Source organism: Festucalex cinctus, chromosome 5, assembly GCF_051991245.1.
Source record: "Festucalex cinctus isolate MCC-2025b chromosome 5, RoL_Fcin_1.0, whole genome shotgun sequence".
NCBI classification, from domain to species: Eukaryota; Metazoa; Chordata; class Actinopteri; order Syngnathiformes; family Syngnathidae; genus Festucalex; species Festucalex cinctus.
This window is the reverse complement of record NC_135415.1, coordinates 8,665,001-8,684,751: the sequence shown is the minus strand read 5'-3', so window position 1 is coordinate 8,684,751 and position 19,751 is coordinate 8,665,001. Positions and strand designations below refer to the sequence as shown.

The 19,751-nt window shown below is 40.8% G+C and overlaps 3 protein-coding genes across 4 annotated transcripts in view; all 3 read right to left on the bottom strand.

The window, feature by feature from the left end:
- Nucleotides 1-2: 2 nt before the first annotated feature.
- ppp1r3c2b (protein phosphatase 1 regulatory subunit 3C2, duplicate b) lies at nt 3-1,813 on the bottom strand. Of its 2 annotated transcripts, none has more exons than XM_077522230.1 (3): nt 1,156-1,813; nt 1,047-1,095; nt 3-941 (listed from the first exon to the last, which is right to left on the bottom strand). In XM_077522230.1, exons 2-3 carry the CDS (start codon nt 1,064-1,066, stop codon nt 89-91), a joined length of 873 nt encoding a protein of 290 aa, XP_077378356.1. In that variant the 5' UTR covers nt 1,067-1,095; nt 1,156-1,813; the 3' UTR covers nt 3-88. The 2 variants fall into 2 exon arrangements, with proteins under 2 accessions (XP_077378356.1, XP_077378357.1); XM_077522231.1 differs by having other exon boundaries at nt 1,243-1,667.
- An 11-nt stretch (nt 1,814-1,824) lies between these two features.
- Nucleotides 1,825-6,131, bottom strand: gins4 (GINS complex subunit 4 (Sld5 homolog)). The gene is made up of 8 exons (XM_077522232.1): nt 5,838-6,131; nt 5,685-5,771; nt 5,139-5,252; nt 4,962-5,059; nt 3,278-3,366; nt 3,113-3,203; nt 2,935-3,039; nt 1,825-2,600 (listed from the first exon to the last, which is right to left on the bottom strand). The coding sequence occupies exons 1-7, from the start codon at nt 5,928-5,930 to the stop codon at nt 2,943-2,945; spliced, it is 669 nt and encodes a 222-aa protein (XP_077378358.1). The 5' UTR covers nt 5,931-6,131; the 3' UTR covers nt 1,825-2,600; nt 2,935-2,942.
- Nucleotides 6,132-8,656: 2,525 nt separating this feature from the next.
- The window catches only part of arid5a (AT-rich interactive domain 5A), an 11,888-nt gene continuing 793 nt past the window's right edge, over nt 8,657-19,751 (bottom strand). The window contains exons 2-7 of the mRNA XM_077522259.1: nt 19,563-19,621; nt 13,270-13,429; nt 13,144-13,196; nt 11,073-11,170; nt 10,842-10,995; nt 8,657-10,774 (exon numbers count right to left, since the gene is read on the bottom strand). Of these exons, the coding sequence (XP_077378385.1) occupies nt 9,743-10,774; nt 10,842-10,995; nt 11,073-11,170; nt 13,144-13,196; nt 13,270-13,429; nt 19,563-19,580 (1,515 nt within the window). The 5' untranslated portion in view covers nt 19,581-19,621 and the 3' untranslated portion in view covers nt 8,657-9,742. The remainder of the gene's footprint in view (nt 10,775-10,841; nt 10,996-11,072; nt 11,171-13,143; nt 13,197-13,269; nt 13,430-19,562; nt 19,622-19,751) is intronic.

Sequence of the window (19,751 nt, the reverse complement as noted above, 5' to 3'; positions counted from 1 at the left end):
AATTATAAGAAAAAGTGTGTTTATTATTTTTTTTTTTTAGTACACAATACAAAAGTCAGGGAAAAGCCTGATATGTTCACAGACCTCTCTAATTGTGGCAAAGATGTGACCTCACACACACCTCAATTGTATAGTTCTGTCCATTGTTGTTGTCCCAAAAAGTATTACCCTGCCCTCCCGGTGAATAACTTAAGCAAAATTCTATCTTCCTCTTTGCATCAAGCACTTTCGGTATGTCTATGTCAAACTCAAAGATGTCGGTTTGCGGCCCACCAAAGCGTTGCTGCAGGTACGTGCAGGGAACATCTCTGTAGCTCTGCCATGAGTCAAAGGTGATCCGCACACGCACATCTTTTTGGAAGCTGATGTTTTGGACTCGGGCGGTGCCTCTGAGGGCTTGCTCGGTCACAGTGCAGTTCTCCAGGGTGACCATGTTCTCGGCAAGCTTGGCACGAAAGGCCTGGAAATTAGCAGAGGGCTGCGGGAAGCCGAGCGCGAGCCGGGTCCCTGGGCAGCAGGTGCTGACTGTGCAGCTGTAACCAGCCTCAGTCATCCGAACCAAACCCTGGAGGGACGGTAGAGGGTCCAAGTCGGAGTGGTCCTCTTCATCCGAAAAGACTCGCACGTCCGCCAACGACTGGCCCTTGCAGTCAGCGAAAATCACATGCTTGTTCTTGACAGGGGGCAAAACCTGGTCATCATCGGAATCATCCAAGTCCTCAAGGTAACACGCGAGCGTCTGTGTTGGACTGACATGGCGAAGGATGTCAGCTGATGCGGGCTTGGGAAGTGCGGAGCGGATGCAAGGTCGCAGGGGTTTCAAGATGGGCACCCAAACATGGGGACACAGTTGTTTACGTTGGTTCAAACACAGCCTGACGGCAATCTCCACTAGTCCAGCTGAGTGCGCCATTGAGCCAAGGCCAAATATGGGTAGGAGACTTGAAAGAGACAAAATTAGGATGATGACTGTTTTTTGTTTTTAAATGGACATTTGCGTTTTTCCCTTTAAGAGTGCATGCACATTATCTCCATTAAGTTCTTACGTTGTGCCGGATGTCTCCATGCTGCTGGCGTGGTGCAGACCAGTCTTGACTAAGAGGAAAACATGAGCGTGTTAGTAAACATAAGTTTACAACGTCCCATTTTACTTACAAAATGGTGGACGGCCAGTGCTCCTGCGAGGTCCTTGTGCTCTCTTCACCCACAACAGAATCTTGCCTGACCATTTATAGTACTCACCCAGCTATTTTGTACTCCGCCCCCTGGAGGTAGTCGTTTTCTTCTATTCCACTAACATGTAAGTGAGGAATTCCGCATTTTAGTGTGAGGATATCTTTTTGCAGTTTTGCCACACTAGTAGTAGTAACATATACTGTAGTTGACCTACTAACAAGGATAAAGCTGGTACATAGTCCTTAAGCTGGATATCAAGGACAATGAAAAATGCCCAAATGGCTCACTATTAAGCCATTTGAGCATGTTCGGAACTCAAAACACTCTGATATTGAAATGCTCCACTGCTTCCCTGCCAACCCTCGCTTCTAAAGAGCTGTTGTGGTTGTGGTCAAGGAGTCAACACGGGTCATCTGTAAAATGCAACACTCTGCTGACTGGCTTTGTGCCCTGAAGTGATGGTTGTATGTTGGCATGTGTAACGCCAAGGATTACAAGCCACTCTCAGCATGTCTGTCATCTAACGTGTCAACCCTGGCGGCAGTCAGTGGGTGAAAGTGTGCGTTAGAAACCGGACGCGTTGAGGTGTCGGGGCAAAAATAAACATTTCCATCACGACCAACCTGAGCCTTCAAATTAATTGCAAAATGAAGTTAAATGATCTTAAAATGTAATTGGGATAGTGAGAAGGGTGAGAGATTGAGATGAAATTGTCACTGTCATTCAAGTATTAATGGTCACTTTTGAAAATGCAGTTTCCAACATTCTTCAAACAAAATGTACCATCATTAATAATGTGGTCACACTGGATTAGTGCAATGATTCATCACAAAGAGAATGCCTTTCAGCTCAGTTCAATCAGTACTCCATCCCTTATCAGGGTTAATTATTTAGCAATTAGAGTGAGCGCACACAATGAACACTGATTGCCCCCGCTGAAAATTACATAACGGCACTATTAGAACAATTATGTCCCAGAGAAGACACGGTAACATAAAATTTGAAGGGCAGAAATGGAAAGACACACAATCAAACGAAACCTCTTCTTGGAGTCTCATTGTGGCGTGTGGAATAGAAGAATAATTTACACAAAAAGGAACTAAACAAATAATTCTGAGAAGGCAATACATAACATATTTTGGGCCACATCCGTCACCTGAGGCACATATTTTGAAAAGGAATTGCCAGGTTTTTAATGTAGCACAGAAATTGTCCAGTCCTCTTCATCATTAGGACGTAGTAATAGGAATCAATGTGAAGAGGATCAGCTGTGCCTGCATTTGCAGCTATGGGCCACAATTGGAACACCGCTCACGAGTCACGCATGGTGCACAAGGTTTGAGTTGCGTCCAGATCTGTTAAACTGTCGACTACTTGTTTTACGACCTGTTGGAGGCCGAAGCGGAAAGACCAGAAACAAGAACCTGCAACACAAAGTACATTCTGTATTAGATGCATTACATTGTTGGGTGAAGTTCACATTCACACTTAGGGACAATTTTGAGTCTTCAATAAATATATCATGCATGTTTTTTGTAATGTGAGAGTGAATCAGCGTACCCAGAGAAAACATGTAAAATTGCCAACCAGAAGCTAAAGATTCGAACCCAGAGGTTGCCAAGAAACTATCCAGACAAAAAAAATCTTAGAGCTAAAAATAAATCGCAATGACAATACAAAGCTTACGTAAGATGGGCAGAAAAATCGGACAGCGCGTGCGTGATCTTAAGGGGCAGCGTGGACTTGAGGCTTACTCACCTTGACATTTAAATCAACTGTGCGGCTCCACTTGAAATAAGTGGCGCTATGGTTCGATAGCGCATGAGATGCTGAGAGCCCTCTTCAAGATCCACAACGTACTCTCTGGGGCGAGAGATGAATTTGTCAGTGATGTTGCTCATGTAAACAAAAACGGAGCCTCAGAAGACTTCAGTACCTCTGATCGTCAGTTTCGGGCTCCACTAAGATGTTCTCTTGTCTCTCCTTCACTCGCAGGAATACAAAGGAATCCAAGCATGGCGCTGGTACTGAGATGCCATCATAATACATGAACGCAATCAGCATTCAAAGGATGAAACTAGACAAGTTTCGAACACTGTACCTGCTTTGAGCATGTCAAGTGTCTGGAGGATGGGGGGCATGTGGCTCAGTGCCACAGACTTCAGATGGCTTTCTGTGTTTGCAGCATACCTGCACAACACACGCATGTCCTATTTTTAAAACTATTGCTGCTATTAAAATGATGTAAATTGACATAAATAGAAAAAAGCTTTTATGCCACAGAGAAGGTTTGAAGTCACATTTTAACTTTCACATCAAGTAGCGTCTAATAAAAATACTTGGCTCTCCAAATAGCATCATCATATCCCAACTTCAAATACAGTAACCTAATATAGTCATCAAAAATGAAACATAAACATGATACAAATAAAATGTATTGCATGAAGTTACACTGAAAATAGCACCAAAATAAATGGTTGAAGACAAACATTTCCAAATCAGTAAATGTATTGCACTTCATAGGGGAATTAACTGAACTATACAGGTAATGTTACATTCTGCAATGTCAGTGATTCTTTCGCCTACCACAAGAGGGAGCCCACGTACCACTAGTGACATTTGTACCACATTTTGGGAGTCACAGTACCCGTGTCGGTACCAGATGTGATTGGGCTGCCAGATTGTGTCGGGTCACCTATGGATGACGCCATGCTACAGGATAGGCTGGAAATTATCCCGCCGACGTCAAAACATTGGAAAGAAATTATTAAAGATGTAACTTAATGAACAAAATGTATAGACTGAAATTGTAAAAACATAAATAAACCTAAGAATATAAAGGCATGATACGTAAATAATAAAGTAGATTAAATAAATAATGAGATAAAATACAAATAAATATAAAAGAATGGAGATAAAATAGCACATGAATACATAAAGTAAACATTATTTAAAACCTCAAATTAATTTACTGAGATGTGAAAAATATTGTCAGTTTAGATTGCAAATGTGTTCCTATTTTCATTAAGACTGTTTTTGTGATGTATTGTAATTTGTGATCAGCTAAAAATGAAACCAAACCAAAGTGAACACATCTGATTCTGCATTTCGTTTAAGTTTGTTGATGTCATCGGCAGGCGCGAAGGCCACCAATATGATCTGGCAGCCCGATCACATCTGCTACCCACACCGGCACTCAATTAGGGTTCCAAAAGCTTAAAGCAAGTTAGATTCAAGACTTTTAATTCCATTTTAAATCAAATTTAAGGCAGGCTTCCAAATATTTCACTTTTCCAAAGTCCCAAGTTGTCTAAAATTGCTACAGTAGCTAAAGATGTGCATCTGAGTCCCAACTAAAACACAATCGCTGTTTTGTTGGTTGCTATCATGATTGTGTCCTGTTATCATGAGAATTAATTGATACATTGTTATTTTTTATTAAGAATGTTCATTTAATGTGAGATTTGAAACTACTTTTAAAGGATCCACCAGAACCCTGTCAACTACGGACAATATATGGTTTTCATTTTTCAATAAACTAACTTGCATGTTTCTGGAGCGATATCAGGAAGTTGGAGAGTATCTGCATGTATTCTAGCTTCCCACTAAACATGTAAAACTCCAGAAAGGAACTGTGCTAACCACTAGTCCAGCAGGCATGCTGACTCTTAAGTGAGGAACTTCGTGGAATTTTTGTTTTTTTATGCTCCAGCCTAAAACCGTATAGAAAATGGATAGATGTACCAGTACTTTAGAGGTTTGACTGTACTGTATGCCCTGCTCACTCTTTAGCAAAGGCGAACTCCTCCGGTGAAAGCAGCGCCGGTTCTCCTTTGCTGCGAGACTTCTCCCTCTCAAGGACATGCGGAAAGAACTTTTCAATCTAAACACAAGCAAACACAATGCTGTCAAAGAGTATGTGGCGACATTGATGTGCGCTCAGATTTGATGAACTGTTTGACCTTCTGCAGCCGAGATCGCAGGTAGCTGCACAGCACAAAGCGGATGCGGTCAATCTCCATGCGATGGATGCTGGCCTTGGGGTCGCCTTTCTTAACCCTCTGCAAGTTTGCTTCCTGGTGAAAGGAAGCGTTGACAAGTTGGAATACACAAAACATCATGGATATAAAAGATATTGCAGCTCTTACAATGTTGCTGTTGGCCTTTTGGTCTCATTATTTACATGGCAAACATTTTACATTCACTTGTTACATATTTTTAAGCTCCTCTGAAATCTATCTGTATATTATTTGCTCATCTCGTGTAGCCTGTTTGTTTATGCCTGCAGTCTATAACTAAAAGTTGAACATGTCATGGTCCACAAAGTCAGTTTGATAATATGTGCGTGAAGTTGCAAGCAAAACGAAAGAAACGGTGATGCTGCAGGTAGCTTTCGTGTGAGTCGGCAGTGTACACTAGTTACCATGGTTACACCGCTGAGGCTAGCAACTCGACGATTTAAGTTTCTCTTTGACCATTTATGTTTTTAAAAAGGGGTGTAGATGTACCATGTGTGTGAGCTGTTCCATGACACACTCGACCACCTCTGACTGGTTGGCCAGCAACTCCGGTGAGAATTTTTCATTTAGCCAAGCCTGTGATAGACAGAAACATTACAACGGGGCCAGTATTGTTTATTATATCGACAAATTACAACTCACCTCCTCCAGTTTGGCGATTAAATCGGCCGGGGTCATGCCATCCTCCTGACTTTCTTCTTGGCTGATGTCGTTGTCAGACAGCAAGTCCGACATTATTTTCCCTTTATCCTTAGCAAAGGTGCCGAAAAATAAAGTTGACCTACACGTAAACTGTGTGTTATCGGGTTTAATTGCAAGTTCGAACGATAAAGAGCGTATTTCGGATAAAGTTGGGTTACTTGATTTGCTAGCTAACCGTACTAGGAAGTAAAAATCACTTGTTTATTTCGCGCCACTGTGGATGTTCTCGCGAGATCGTAAACGAGTACTTTAAACCCGGTTTTTAGACTGCAAGGCATAACTACTGGCGATTGATTACGCTGTAGTAATGTAATATATTTTGGTGTGAGGAATAAGCGGTCAAGAAAATGGATGGATGGATTTATTTTATAACAGCAACTGAAACACTAGCGCTTGTATGCAGATGTTGTTTGCCCTTGTTACGATATAATTAATCTTATAGGGTTAAAACAAAGTTTAAAAAAAAAAAAAAAAAAAAAAGTAGGCTTACAGCTAAAAATGACGTGGCATATTGTTTCAAATATTTATCACACGTATAAATATGAGTACTGTATTTTTTGCACAACGGTCAAATTGAATTGTAGATCCCAAATTGCCATATACATAAATGTTTAGCTTTCCCATACATAATGGATATTAAGGTTTTAGTTGCAATATTGTGATTCTAGCTATCATGTTGCTTTACTCATAAGCCTGGTGGATTTGCGGTGTGTTTCCCCCCCCCCCTCTGTTTTTTGTTGTTGTTTTTTTTAAAGGTGATTATTTATTTCCCCCCAGAAGAATACAGATATAGAAGAGTTTGAAACCTGAAACATTGCAGGAGAAAAGTTTCACACACTGTTCAGTTGACAAAAACTAAATACAGCTGAGCAGAGCTTAAATATTCTTAATGCGAAAACAATACTGCATTACTACAGGAATATTCTTATTGTCTCATGCTGCATGGAAAAATAGTAATGGTTTGAACATGAGAGAAGATGCAGAGTCCTGTGAGCACGCAGGTGAGACACAGATAAGTGTCAATCAAAGGAAATGAGAATTAAAATAAAACTGTTTTGTTTTGGGGGTTTTTCCATCCTTTGTCAGTAAAATCCCATTACCATCGGAAGCTATGTGGCATGTGGAAAGAAGGTCAAACAGTTACTTTGTGACTGAAAAAGACTTTGATATAAATGTGAATTTCCCCTCTGTGGTTCCAATCGATGATGTTATCTGCTTTGAAAAGACATGGGTGAAACTGTGACATAGATTCAGGAAATTAAGAGTACGGTTTCTTATCTGAAGGGCAACATCACGCCAAATAGTCCAAAATTTTAAGATTCCTTACTTGAACAGTCGCAAGGTCTCATGCTTTTACATTTTATCCAGATGGAATGTAATATTGGGGCGGCACGGTAGTCGAGTGGTTAGCACGTCCGCTTCCCAGTTCTGAGGTCTCCGGTTCGAGTCCAGGCTCGGACCCTCCTGGGTGGAGTTTGCATGTTCTCCCCGTGCCGGCGTGGGTCTTCTCCGGGTACTCCGGTCTCCTCCCACATTCCAAAGACATGCATGGCAGGTTAATTGGGCGCTCCGAATTGTCCCTAGGTGTGCGTGTGAGTGTGGATGGTTGTTCGTCTCTGTGTGCCCTGCGATTGGTTGGCAACCAGTCCAGGGTGTCCCCTGCCTACTGCCCAGAGCCAGCTGAGATAGGCGCCAGCAGCCCCCGCGACCCTTGTGAGGAATAAGCGGTCAAGAAAATGGATGGATGGATGTAATATTCTAATGAAATATCTTTAATGTCATCTGATTTTAGCTGAGGTCAAAATTAGCAGGATGGGGACGCTACTTAACTGTGTGTTTTAACATTACTGCATACAATAAATACATAATTTAACCCTGTGATCATCACTTTCTGAGTTCTTTTGTCAGTGTCTAAGGCCATACAGGAGCTGTGTTTTGGTTGCTAATAAACATGAATCCACTGACTAATGCCTCTGTAATCCACAGACGCTTCAATAAATTACCGTACCCAACCATGACGTTGTTGTTGCTGCAAGTTACATCAAACACACACCCTTACTTGTGTGTTCTATGCTAGCTTCTACTGTCTTTATGTCAGAAATGGAATAAGGTACCAGCCACAGGTTTGCGTTGTATTCATTATATTTGGTGAAATGCTCCCTAACTTTTGTTGCTAACACTGGTTACAGTGTTTAGCCATGACACTGCATTAGCCATAGCGCTTCTATTTACATTACGGACAGAGCTGGACTGACCATCTGGCATATACTGTAGGGTAGATCTCCGGTGGGCCAACCGGTTTTGAGGCCGGTGCAGTTCTTTTTAATTATTATTTTCCTACATTTTACCACAAGAGACTGGCCCACAATTGAGAAGGGCCAATCCATTGATTAATTTTGAATGTAAATACCAAACTGAAACATAATCAATAAACATCAGTGGCAGAACTACATTTAGGCAAGAGTCTACTGCATGTGTCACAGGTAGGCAGTGGGAGACGAGGCAGTTTTGAGAGAAAACTGCATCAAAAAAAAAATAAATAAAACAAACAATAACAATTTAAAATTAATTGTCGAGGATTTTTGATTGTCGACGTAGTCATGATCAGTCGATGAATCCTGGCAGCCCTACTCTAGAATATGTGAATACGTCGTGAGCGTAAATGTTTGTTTGTCTGCCCTGTGATTGGCTGGCGACCAGTCCAGGGCGTATTGCACCTCTCATCCAACGTCAACTCAGATTAATGATCAATTCACGAATGAGCACAAGCGCTGTCGAAAATTTATTTGGGGTTGAAAATTGTGATACATTGGCAAACTTCATTTAGTAGCATTGCACTGATGAGTTCATTCCAGTTTACTCACAAATGCACTTCTTAAGAAGTCTGAAGGCCTAGATACACCAATCCGACGTCAGGAGTCGGACAGCGTTGGGCCGACGACATGCGCCTTCTGTTCAGTGTATAAATTACTGTCATAAAGTCGGATCGTGTTGGAATACGTTTGGGGACGTTTCCAGCAAATTCGACATGTTGAAACGGCGTTGGGGAATTTGATCACTATGATTAGCTGTTAGCTAGCAAATCAGCACACATCGTCACCCTGCTGTACCCTCCGCATTTGAACATACAATGTCTGGACAGAAGATCGGGAAGATGACTTCGTCGCTTTGGTTCAAGAGAGACCGGCATTGTATATTACCGTTAAAAGGTTTGCCAACAAAGGTATGAAAGTAAAATTATGGCATGATATGGGGACGCGACTGGATACAACAGGTAGGATTTACTTTTATATACGATACTTTGCAAAAAGCCGGAAGGTTTCATTCATGTGGGAGGACATTATGAGAGAAAAATTAACCGGTATACCTTGTTTACGTTTTTATATCCCGCCCCCGTAAAAAGGTTTCCGGTTGTCTTTAGGAATAATGACTACCGCCACCAATGGTATGGAGGGGAATTACTTCTCGCACATGCGCTGAAGGTACGTAATAGTCGGTGCGGTGTGTATTTTTCTAGGTGTTTTCTACCATTTTTCTATGTGCCAACGCCACAGGGGGTATGCGTCAATCACATTTGGCCAACGCCAGATTGGTGTATCTAGGCCTTATGGCCCTACAGTAGTCCAACAAAAAGATATAAATCTGTTGTATCAATGGCAACAACCAGGTGATATCAACGGTTAATTGTATCTTCTGTCTATTATATGTCGTAGGTGAATAATGTTCTCATGGCAAAGTTTCACTTCTCTAATCACAGAATGTCACTTGGTTATGAGATACTAATGGTCACAAATCTATTTTGCATAAATAGAAATCACTGACACTTGGAGGTTAAATTCAAAGAATCATAGTTTGTGTTGAGTATAAAACCTGGGGATCGTGTACGAAGGTTGGGGACCCCACCAAGGGATGGCGTACGGATACGGGTAGATGAGAGCAGAGTGAGGCGCGCTGACAGGAACATGGCGGTACGTGAGCTGAGACGGAGCTATTCTCATTCTGGGGAGGAAGGCCGGTTGCTGCAGCGTGGTGCGGACACGAGAGTCTCTCATGTCGTACGATGGCGCAACGCAAGCGGCGTGAGATCGCCTCTGTTGGCTGGGAACAAACTTTGTTGGCGTTGCCCTGAACGTTTCCCGGGGTGGTGGCAGTGGAGGGATGTTTTTTAAAGATTTGCTGTGATGCGTCAAAGCGCCATGTTGGATCCCGTGGCTTGGCCGGATAGGAGCGGGCCGCGGTAGCTGTGTAGATTTTGTCAACATTTGAATGAAACCAGAGGAAGATGTTGGAACACAGTCAGAGTTCAATTTGGTTGAGGAATATGCGAGGTCTTTGGCGGCAACTTTTGGCTCTCTAATGTGATCGCTTTCTTTCCTCGCCTCTGCTGGATCTTTTGGCATTTCTCTTATCGGTTTGTCCTCAGTTTGGATGCAACGTTCGCGGGGCAAATCTGAGCGCAACGCAGAGTTATGTTCGTCCTCTGATGAGATGGAGCACAGCGATGGGCTCCTGGAGGAGAAGGAGGAGGTAGAGCGAGGGCGAGGCGAGCCGTCAGACGAGTCGCACTTGTGGCTGCCAAAGGTGGGAGATTTGGAGCTCTGGATAACAGAAGGCCTCTCCCTCTCCTCCTCCTGCAGATTCGCTCGAAGGCTAGCCTGTGCGACGCGCTTCTTTTTCTCCAGAGGAGAGATGACCTCTCCGACAGCTGAGGGGATGTTCGCCGGCCAGGGTGTTGCTGCGGGGTCGTGCAGCAGGTGGGAATACACGTAAAGGTCAGGGGTTAGGGGCACTTGTGGCTGGTGCCTGTCAGTATTAGCCGACCAGAGAGCTGGACCAGGATGCACCGCTGCTTCGCTCGCAGCATCTGAAAGCAGCCCCTGCAAAATAAAGCATTTGAGAGTCTGAAGAATCAATGCACAGGAAACTCTCAGCATGATGTGATACCTCAGAATCTTTTTCTCTGTCTGCCTTGCTTTTCCCCTTCCACTCTGCTTTTATTTTCCCTCCCGAATTCCTTTTATATGGCTTTCTTGGTTTGCTAAGAGGTAGAGGCTTATCATCTTCTCCTTTTAGATGTCTTTCATAGGGCAACACCAACCTGTGTCATTAGCCAAACTGTATGGTTAGCCATCGATTGATACATGAAATCAGCTGAGAAGAGATGAATGGCTCTACCTCTCATAGTGTCGGCGAGTGCAGGTTGCAGCACTGGTGCTACCGGGACTCCCGCCCAGTTCGTCGTACACTTTCTTCCACAGGCGGCGCGCTGTCACCTGTTGACGAGATCACTTTGCATTACATTTATCTGTGCATTAAGTATAGGCCTACACTTTGTTTTGTTGGTTAGTGTTAAAGATCTCCTGAAATGAGCTTTGCAGCAATGACACCAACCATCCTCTGGACGCCCTAATACTGTATCAAAATAAATTTTCACGAAATTATACCTTGTTGTAGAGTTGCAGTCTCCACTAGGAAGGTCTACTGTTACCCTAAGCATCAAACAAGCGGATTTTGGTGGGCGTGGCCAAGACTCGCCAGACTTCCGTGTGTTTTTGACAACATAATGAGATGGGCGTGGCCAAGTCATCTTTTCCATGTGCTTCTGTTTAGAAACGGAGTCTTTACACCCCCCTATCGGTCGAACTATAGGTCCTACGGGGAAAACGAGCACATCCCCAGAACCGGCTCGACCTCGGCTTTCCAACGGTCGACCCTCAGTAACCCTCCGGGCCGGAGATACAGGGCCGCGAAATTGGCCACCCCACTCGCGGGACACGTTTTGGGAGTTGCTTTGGCATATTTAATGCATAAATAAAGTCCAACCACAAGCCTTTCTGTGGCAGAAGAAAAATGTTTTTGTTATCTTCTGTACATTCTGGTTCAGAGCAGTTCTTATGGGGTTGTTTTGCTGCCATGCTGTCCTCCTGCTGCTGCTGCTGTTTGTTCGTGGGTTGGAAATCTCCGGTGGGGGGAGGGGTTGAAAATTGTGTGGCGTTCGCGCTGAGCTATTGACGTGTAAAACCGAAAAAGGTGGGGTTAGTGACGTGTAAAACCGACCTGCTGAAACAGCCCATTTGAACGTGCTGTTTGAGCTAATTTGATACAAACGCCCATAGGAAAGGGAAACATGGGTCGTTTATCTCACAGCTTTGGGGACTTAGTCAGGCTATGGTAAGGCATATTTATGATCAAAACCCCCAAAAAGTGAACATTTCATTTCAGGGGACCTTTAAAGTAAAAACACAAACTCAACGCGATTGCTGTTTTGACTGAGTACACAAGCCCTGACCATTTGTAGCAATGGGATGGAAATAGTCATCTCAGGAGCGGCCATTTTACCACTTGCTTTCGACAGAAAATGAGCGCAACGCAGCTCAGTTTCAGGAACCCTGATTGGTTGTTACCTGAGACATGAGCAACTGTGATGTCATTTTCAGACAAGAGCAAGTGAGCAAGTGGAAAATGCCCGCCCCTGAGATGAATGAAAATGGATGGATTTTGCTAACCTTGCTATGCAAGCTGAATCCACGTTTGTGTTTGTGTTGCTATGCAAGCTGAATCCGAGTTTGTGTTCACAAACTCTTGGGTCAATCTGGCTATTGCCAGGTTAAGATTTTGCTGCTTAACTCATATTCCACAAATGTGGTATTATATCAAAATGCCGTGTTTAGACTAGTGGGGGCGCATAGAACATATTATTCAAAAGAAAATTTGGGGTTTGACTTTCCCTTAAGACTATTTCCAAATAGAAGAGAAGATTGAATTGACAAAATGGCCATTCTTTTAATCATGCCTTAATAAATCAACCATGGGGTGTTAAATTTATGATGCCCACTAGAAGGAGCCAAAATGTTCAAATTGTTTTGCAAATTTATTTAACCACGTTTATGTGTTCTGTATGTAAACCCCTCTAAATATCATGTTAATAAGTGTAGCAATTACATCCTGAAGCCAAACTGAATTAAAAAGTGCATTTGTTCTCGGTGAACAATGGAGTTTCATTCCTACAACAATGAGGAAACCAGAATTTATACATAAGTTATGATGTGCCGTAGTAAAGTCAGCTTACAATAAATGTTTGTATAATCAAATGAAAATCTGTTGTTTGAATGATGGGCAAATGAGCAGCTGTCTTCTTTGTGCTGGAGTCTGCATGACACATTTTTCAAGCTAGCTCATTGCACCCAGTTTTGTAAGCCAGCAGCAAATGAATGAATGAATACTTCCATGCAGTAGATTGACTTACTGAATTGTATCCACCCATTTTCTCAACTGCCTTATAGATCATCCAAAGGTCAACTAGGGAGTAAAAACAAACATGTAAGAACTCAAATATAACTAGTCCTGTAGTGTCGAGCAGTCACAAACTCACTCTGTTTGAAGCCCAAATGTGGGATCCTTTCAATGGGTGTGCCTCTTTCCTTCATGAAGGAGTGCAGACTTGATACAAATGACTTCTCCTCCGTGCGCAGCAGGCCGGGTTGCAATCCCTCCTTACATTTGTCATGGACGTCGGTGAAGGGAGGAGACGTCTGAGATGGAAAAAAACACTACATTAGGATATTTGTCCATCTGTCAGTCCATCCATCCATCGTTCCATCGATCCATCCATCCATCCATCCATCCATCCATCCATCCATCCATCCATCCATCCATCCATCCATCCATCCATCCATCCATCCATCCATCCATCCATCCATCCAATTTATTTAACCCATGTGGAAAATTAAATTACGACAACAGCATATTCACACATGTACCGGTATACTAGAAACCAGAAGATTAAGAAGTTACATGTTGCAAATAAAAATAAAAAAAAAAGAGAGAGAGAAAGAGAGAGAAGTTAATGTTGGTCGAATGTAAATAGTAAATATTATCTAATGCTACTGCAATATTTGTACAAATGGGAACTATAATATTATTGACGAGATACAATGTTTAGGGATGGGTGAGTACTGAAACCACGTATCGGTATTATATTGTTGTTGTATTGTTTTGTATTGGTACTTATTTTGTGGCCATGTTATGATCAGCAACTAGAAATTAGAAAAATAGAAAAATGCCATTAAGGTTAAGGGAAATGCTATATTGGGATATATATGTAAGTCTTTATTTAAAATTACCTGCCATTATTTTTTTGGGGCAAGTTTTATATATCAAAAGTACTAGTAATATTGGTACTTACTACGTTAGCTACTCAAGAGTTGAGTACTCCTACTGGTATCAGTCTGAAAAACAGTGGTATTGAACATCCCTAATAATGATGATGTAATAGAGGCAGGGCTGTTCTAAAAACTAGTAATTGGAGATTGCGATTGCGAATGTGTTTTTAAAGGTACTATTTGTATGTGAAAAATAATGAAAATATCAAATTTATTATAGGCAAAATATTAATGTTTGACTGCCAAAAATGGCTAAATAAGTAAAGTATCCCTTTAAGATAACGAAAACTCACTTGAGCAAATTTGGTGACCTCAGATGTACCATGCATTAATATGGACGTATATTACCGTATTTTATGCAAGTCACAAAGCATAAAAAAATATTTGAAACATCACATAATCTGTTTCTGCATGTTTGCCACATTTCAGACTGCCCACAAACTCGGTGAAAGGAATGGACAATGTCACTATTTGTGGTTTGCAAGGAAGTGGAAATGAAACAATGAGAGTCTGCACAAAAGTGTCTTATTGGAGAAGTTTAGCAGCACTTGAAGAGAAGCTGCTATTAAAAGTATTTCATGTGCACATGACATTGAGTGTGAACTATTGTTACCAGGCAAATACTGGCTGGTGTAAACTGTTGCTACAGTGAAAAGGATGACGGTGAGTCAGTGTTAATATTCAAACACGAAACTTCACATTGCCGATCAGACCATCACTTTCGATAGATTGGAAGTATGCAAAACCACAATGGACGCTATTGATATTTCCATTTGACTCAACACATCAAGATTTTTTTTTTTTTTTTTTTCAAAAATAATTTTAGGGCAGCCGCTATACAACAAACAGCTCAAGGTAGTTTCATGTTGAATCAAGTTCCTCTCTGTGGTTCCTGGTTCCGAGAAGTCGGCCTGCGCAGTGAGTAATAGTGAAGGTGCGGGCCTCCAGGCGAGCCCCGACTGAGTCAGCCTCCATCTGCCCGGCACTGCTCTTTCCAGCTTTGCCCTTCCACTCTTTGAACCCCTCGGTGGTCTACTTCTTCACACGCGGCCCATGCAATCCTTTGTGATCCAAAATGAGAGTTCTGTGTACTTCTAAACCTCCGAAAGGGCCGCAGCAAAACTGTTACACATTTGCATCCGGGGACTTCTGCTTTCCGTTATACTGTTTCCTAAATGATGCTGCTCTCAATGTATTCAATCAAGCAGGTCAGTCCATTTCATAACCATATACAGAGTATTTTTGGTTTTATTGTCAAAAGTTGTGACTGGCCCCACTGTTGTTGTCAATTTGCACGGCAATGGGTTTGGAAAGTATCCCTTGAACTGCACTTCTCATTATATTCAATATATATAAAAAAATAAGTTTTATCTGATTGTTAGTTCTCAATATGTGTCCTTTCATTGTGTTGGTTCCATTTAAATACAGCGGAAATGTGGCCGGCCGCGTTGCACTCTACAGATGCGTAACGCCTTGGTCCCCCTAAAGCAGTGGTGTCTAAACTACGGCCCGGGGGCCATTTGCGGCCCGCCGTCCATTTTTCAGTGGCCCGCGACATATGCTAAAAATGGCATTTGACTCAGTTCAAATAAAATAAACAAAACTAAAATGTTTGGAGATGGTCAAAGTAAGAAGGGAGGGTATCGAAAAAAAGGTGCCATTAAGGTTATTTTAGTTAACTAAAACTAATGAAAAAACTAAAATTCAAAAACAATATTGTTACCAAAATAAAATAAAAACAAAAATGCTTTAAAAATTTTTTTTTTAACTGAAACTACATTTTATGTTTACAAAACTAACTAAAATTATAGCAAACGTCCTTCATTTTAGTCTTTGGTAATTAATTTAATACATGAGCCTTTGGGGATGATTTTAAATGTGATTTTCAGTAGATTTATTTGGATATAAACCGGAATAATGACACACAGAAGTGATGTCATCTAGCAGCAGCCAATAAAAAAGCACCTTCAGATGATGTTGCTCCCATGGTGTTTTTTTTTAATATTGTGCACAAATAATACACATTAAAAAAATAATACTAATACTAATACTGAAACTAACAAACTAAACTAAAACTAAGCATTTAAACAACTAAACTAATAAAAACTAACAGAACCACCCTGAAAACTAATTTAAAAAAACTAACTAAAATGAAAAATTCCAAAACTATAATAACCCTACTGCCATATTACAAATAAATAGTTTTATATGCTGTAGCATTTTTCTAAATATGCAAAAGCACAAATAAATTATTTGTACAATTTTTAGGACTAAAGACAATTTCTCTTCTCTTCTCTTCAGTTTTTAAAAATACAGACGAACTAAGATGATTTTGTTTTACAATCCAGATTGTTCCACAAGTTGACACCTTGAGTTGAAATACATCGTTCTTTTTGTTTTGTTCTGTATTTTGTTTTGGAGAAAATATCCATCCAACCATCCATCCATCCATCCATTTTCTTGACCGCTTATTCCTCACAAGGGTCGCGGGGGGTGCTGGCGCCTATCTCAGCTGGCTCTGGGCAGTAGGCAGGGGACACCCTGGACTGGTTGCCAACCAATCGCAAGGCACACAGAGACGAACAACCATTCACACTCACAAGCATACCTAGGGACAATTCGGAGCGCCCAATCAACCTGCCATGCATGTCTTTGGAATGTGGGAGGAGACCGGAGTACCCGGAGAAGACCCACGCGGGCACGGGGAGAACATGCAAACTCCACCCAGGAAGGTCCGAGCCTGGACTCGAACCGGAGACCTCAGAACTGGGAAGAGGACGTGCTAACCACTCGACTACCGTGCCGCGAGAAAATATCTGTCCCTCTTAATTTTGACTCAATTTCTCCCTTTTTTTTTTTTTTTGACTCAATTTCTCCCATTTTTTTTTTTTTTTAATATGTAATTTGAATATTAACTGGTAAAATGTCATGATGGGCTTTAAACATTATTTTGAGATGGTTAAACTCCATCAATTCATTCAATTTTAAAGATTTTAGTTGTAATAATGGACTGGTGTGGTGTCTGTATCCACAACCACAAACGACACGAATTGAACGTTTCTGTAAAAAAGAAAAAAAAAAGATGGAATCAGTGTAGGTTTTGGCTGCACCACACCCCCACGCTTCAATGCAATAGGTCAGGTATGGAACAGTCAATGAATTATATAACAATAATTCTTTAGCCGTGTGTACAACTGCTTTAGTTTGTGATAACTTAGATTTGACATATTCGATATGTGATTTCCATGGTAAGTGTTCATCAATAATAATACCTTAAAAACTTTATTTCATTAGTCCTTTCTATTGCTGTACCTTGCACAGTCAGTGCTGCTTCAACATCAATATTTTATCAATAATTCTATCACTTCATGTACTTTTAGATCTTTAAACACACTTCTCATGATTTTTTTTTTTAAATCAGATTTTGAATGAATGATCATAACGTCAAAGACAAGGGAAAAAATAAAAATATGGCTGAAGTGAGGATTGGCTGATGATGAGCCTGTCTCTCTTGTCCTTTTTTTCATTTGTATTCTGATTTTTTTCTTCTACTTTAGTACTATGTATTGTGAGTGTGTTATCCAAGCGTGTGGAAAAAGGTAAAATTATTAATTTTATTTTTCCATATATTTAATGTAAATGTCTGTGTATATCAGCTTTTCAGCTATTGGGAGCAGTGTTTGGTTCTTGAATTGGATGTCATTACTACCGTAAGTTTGAGCAGGTCTAAATGTGCTGTAATATAAAGAAGAAAGGACGCGAAATGTAAAGCAATGTCTTGCTCTCACTGTCTATTATAAAACTAATAAAATACAGTTACTAAAACTAAAATTGAGAAATCATTTTCATTAAAAGGAGAGGTCAAGCACAAAATTTACAATATGTTTTATGTCTACACTAGTCTAAATATGGCATTGTGATTAATATTGTGTTTGTGGAATATGAGATAAGTAGCAAAATCTATGCGTTTTTATCCATCTGTGGGGGCGGCCATTTTGCCACTTGCTGTCAACTGAAAAGGACATAACAGGAGCGCTGGGCTCATGCTGCATTCAAGGGAGGTAGGAAATCAGACTTTTCTGACTTCATACCAGGAAGTATGCGCGGGAACGCCCTTTTGAACTCGGAAATCTGAGTTGTGAGTCGGAAAAAAATGGACCTCAACTTCACCGACTGGTTTTGACTGATGTGCTAACCAGAACAACAAATAATTTATAGGAATCAGCCATCTTTGTGGTTTACATTCTTTTCGAACGCTTTGAGGTCGGAACTGGGAGATTCCAAGTGGGGATACGTCTGACTTCCAACCTTCCTCGAATGCAACATCAAATAACCAATGACGGTTCACCTGTTTCCTGTTCTGATTGGTTGGTACTTTCATTTTCAGTCAACAACAAAATGACAAAATGGCTGCCCCCTGAGATAGATAAAAATGGGTGGATTTTGCTGGTTAACTCATATTCCACACATGCAAAATATTAATCAGGAGACTGTGTTTAGACTATTATTATTATTATTATTATTATTATTATTATTATTATTATTATTATTATCATACAATATTATTGTAAAGAAAATGTTTGGGTTGAAATAAATGCTTTAAAAAATGAAAACTATAACAGAAACTACTTTTTAAGTTTATAAAACTAACGATAATAACAGCAGAAAACTCCTCAATTTTCATCTCTGTAAAATTTCCTACATGAGCTTTCGGGGTTCATGAATTTATTTATTTCAGTATTGTATATCTGTACAGAAGAAGGAGGGTCAAACAATTATTTGAGTATTATAGTGTAACTTATTACACATGACTTAGTGACCTTCTATTAACTTGCACCTGACAAATCCTTATGTTTAAATAAAACTAAAGCTAATACTAAAACTAATAAAAACAAAACAAAGACAAAGCATTGTACAAATATATAATTAACTAACAAACCATGCTCTAAAAGCTAATTAACATTACAGAATTTAAAAAAACAGAAGTCAAAATGAAACAAAAAGTAAGTATAATGAAATATTCAAATCTATTATAACACTATTTTTGTTTTTAGCTGTTCCAAATTGGTGTTGGAAACTACACCGGATCTCCTGTACCAACTGCAGCTGTTGATTTCAAACTTTTGGGAAACTCCGCGTGGGTGACATCGCCACAGCTCGCCTCAACAGGCAGGTCAAAGGTCAGCGTAAAAACCACCGGCCTGGGAAAATGCGCAAAACTAATCTGCGTTTCTCACATTGCAATTCACTCTCAGTTACCAGAACTATAAATTCAGTTCCTGTACGGAGAACTGAATTGTGCCTTCAAAGAAGTATCACGCGCTCCTTGTTACTCATTTCACAAGCGGCGCAGAAACGACACAAGCGCGTCAAATTGGCACTCGTTATGAAATTTGTCCAAAAAGGGAAACGAGAATGCGTCTGTGTGTAGTCATGTCTGCAGTCACACATCAACTGTAAAGTGATGAAAATAGCTCAGAGTGCAACCGGTACTTTTTCTTACCTCGCCCGGCGTCTCCATAATATCTTCTCCGCTGACCACCGTCACGCTCTCCTCATCAGCTGAACCACAAAGACAACATGTTTTTCTTACTAGAATTCACTTCACATCACATAATGGAGCGCCTGTTGGGGCTAGCGTGTGTCATAATCGTAATTGTCGTAATATTCCAACGGTCGTATGTAGATATTG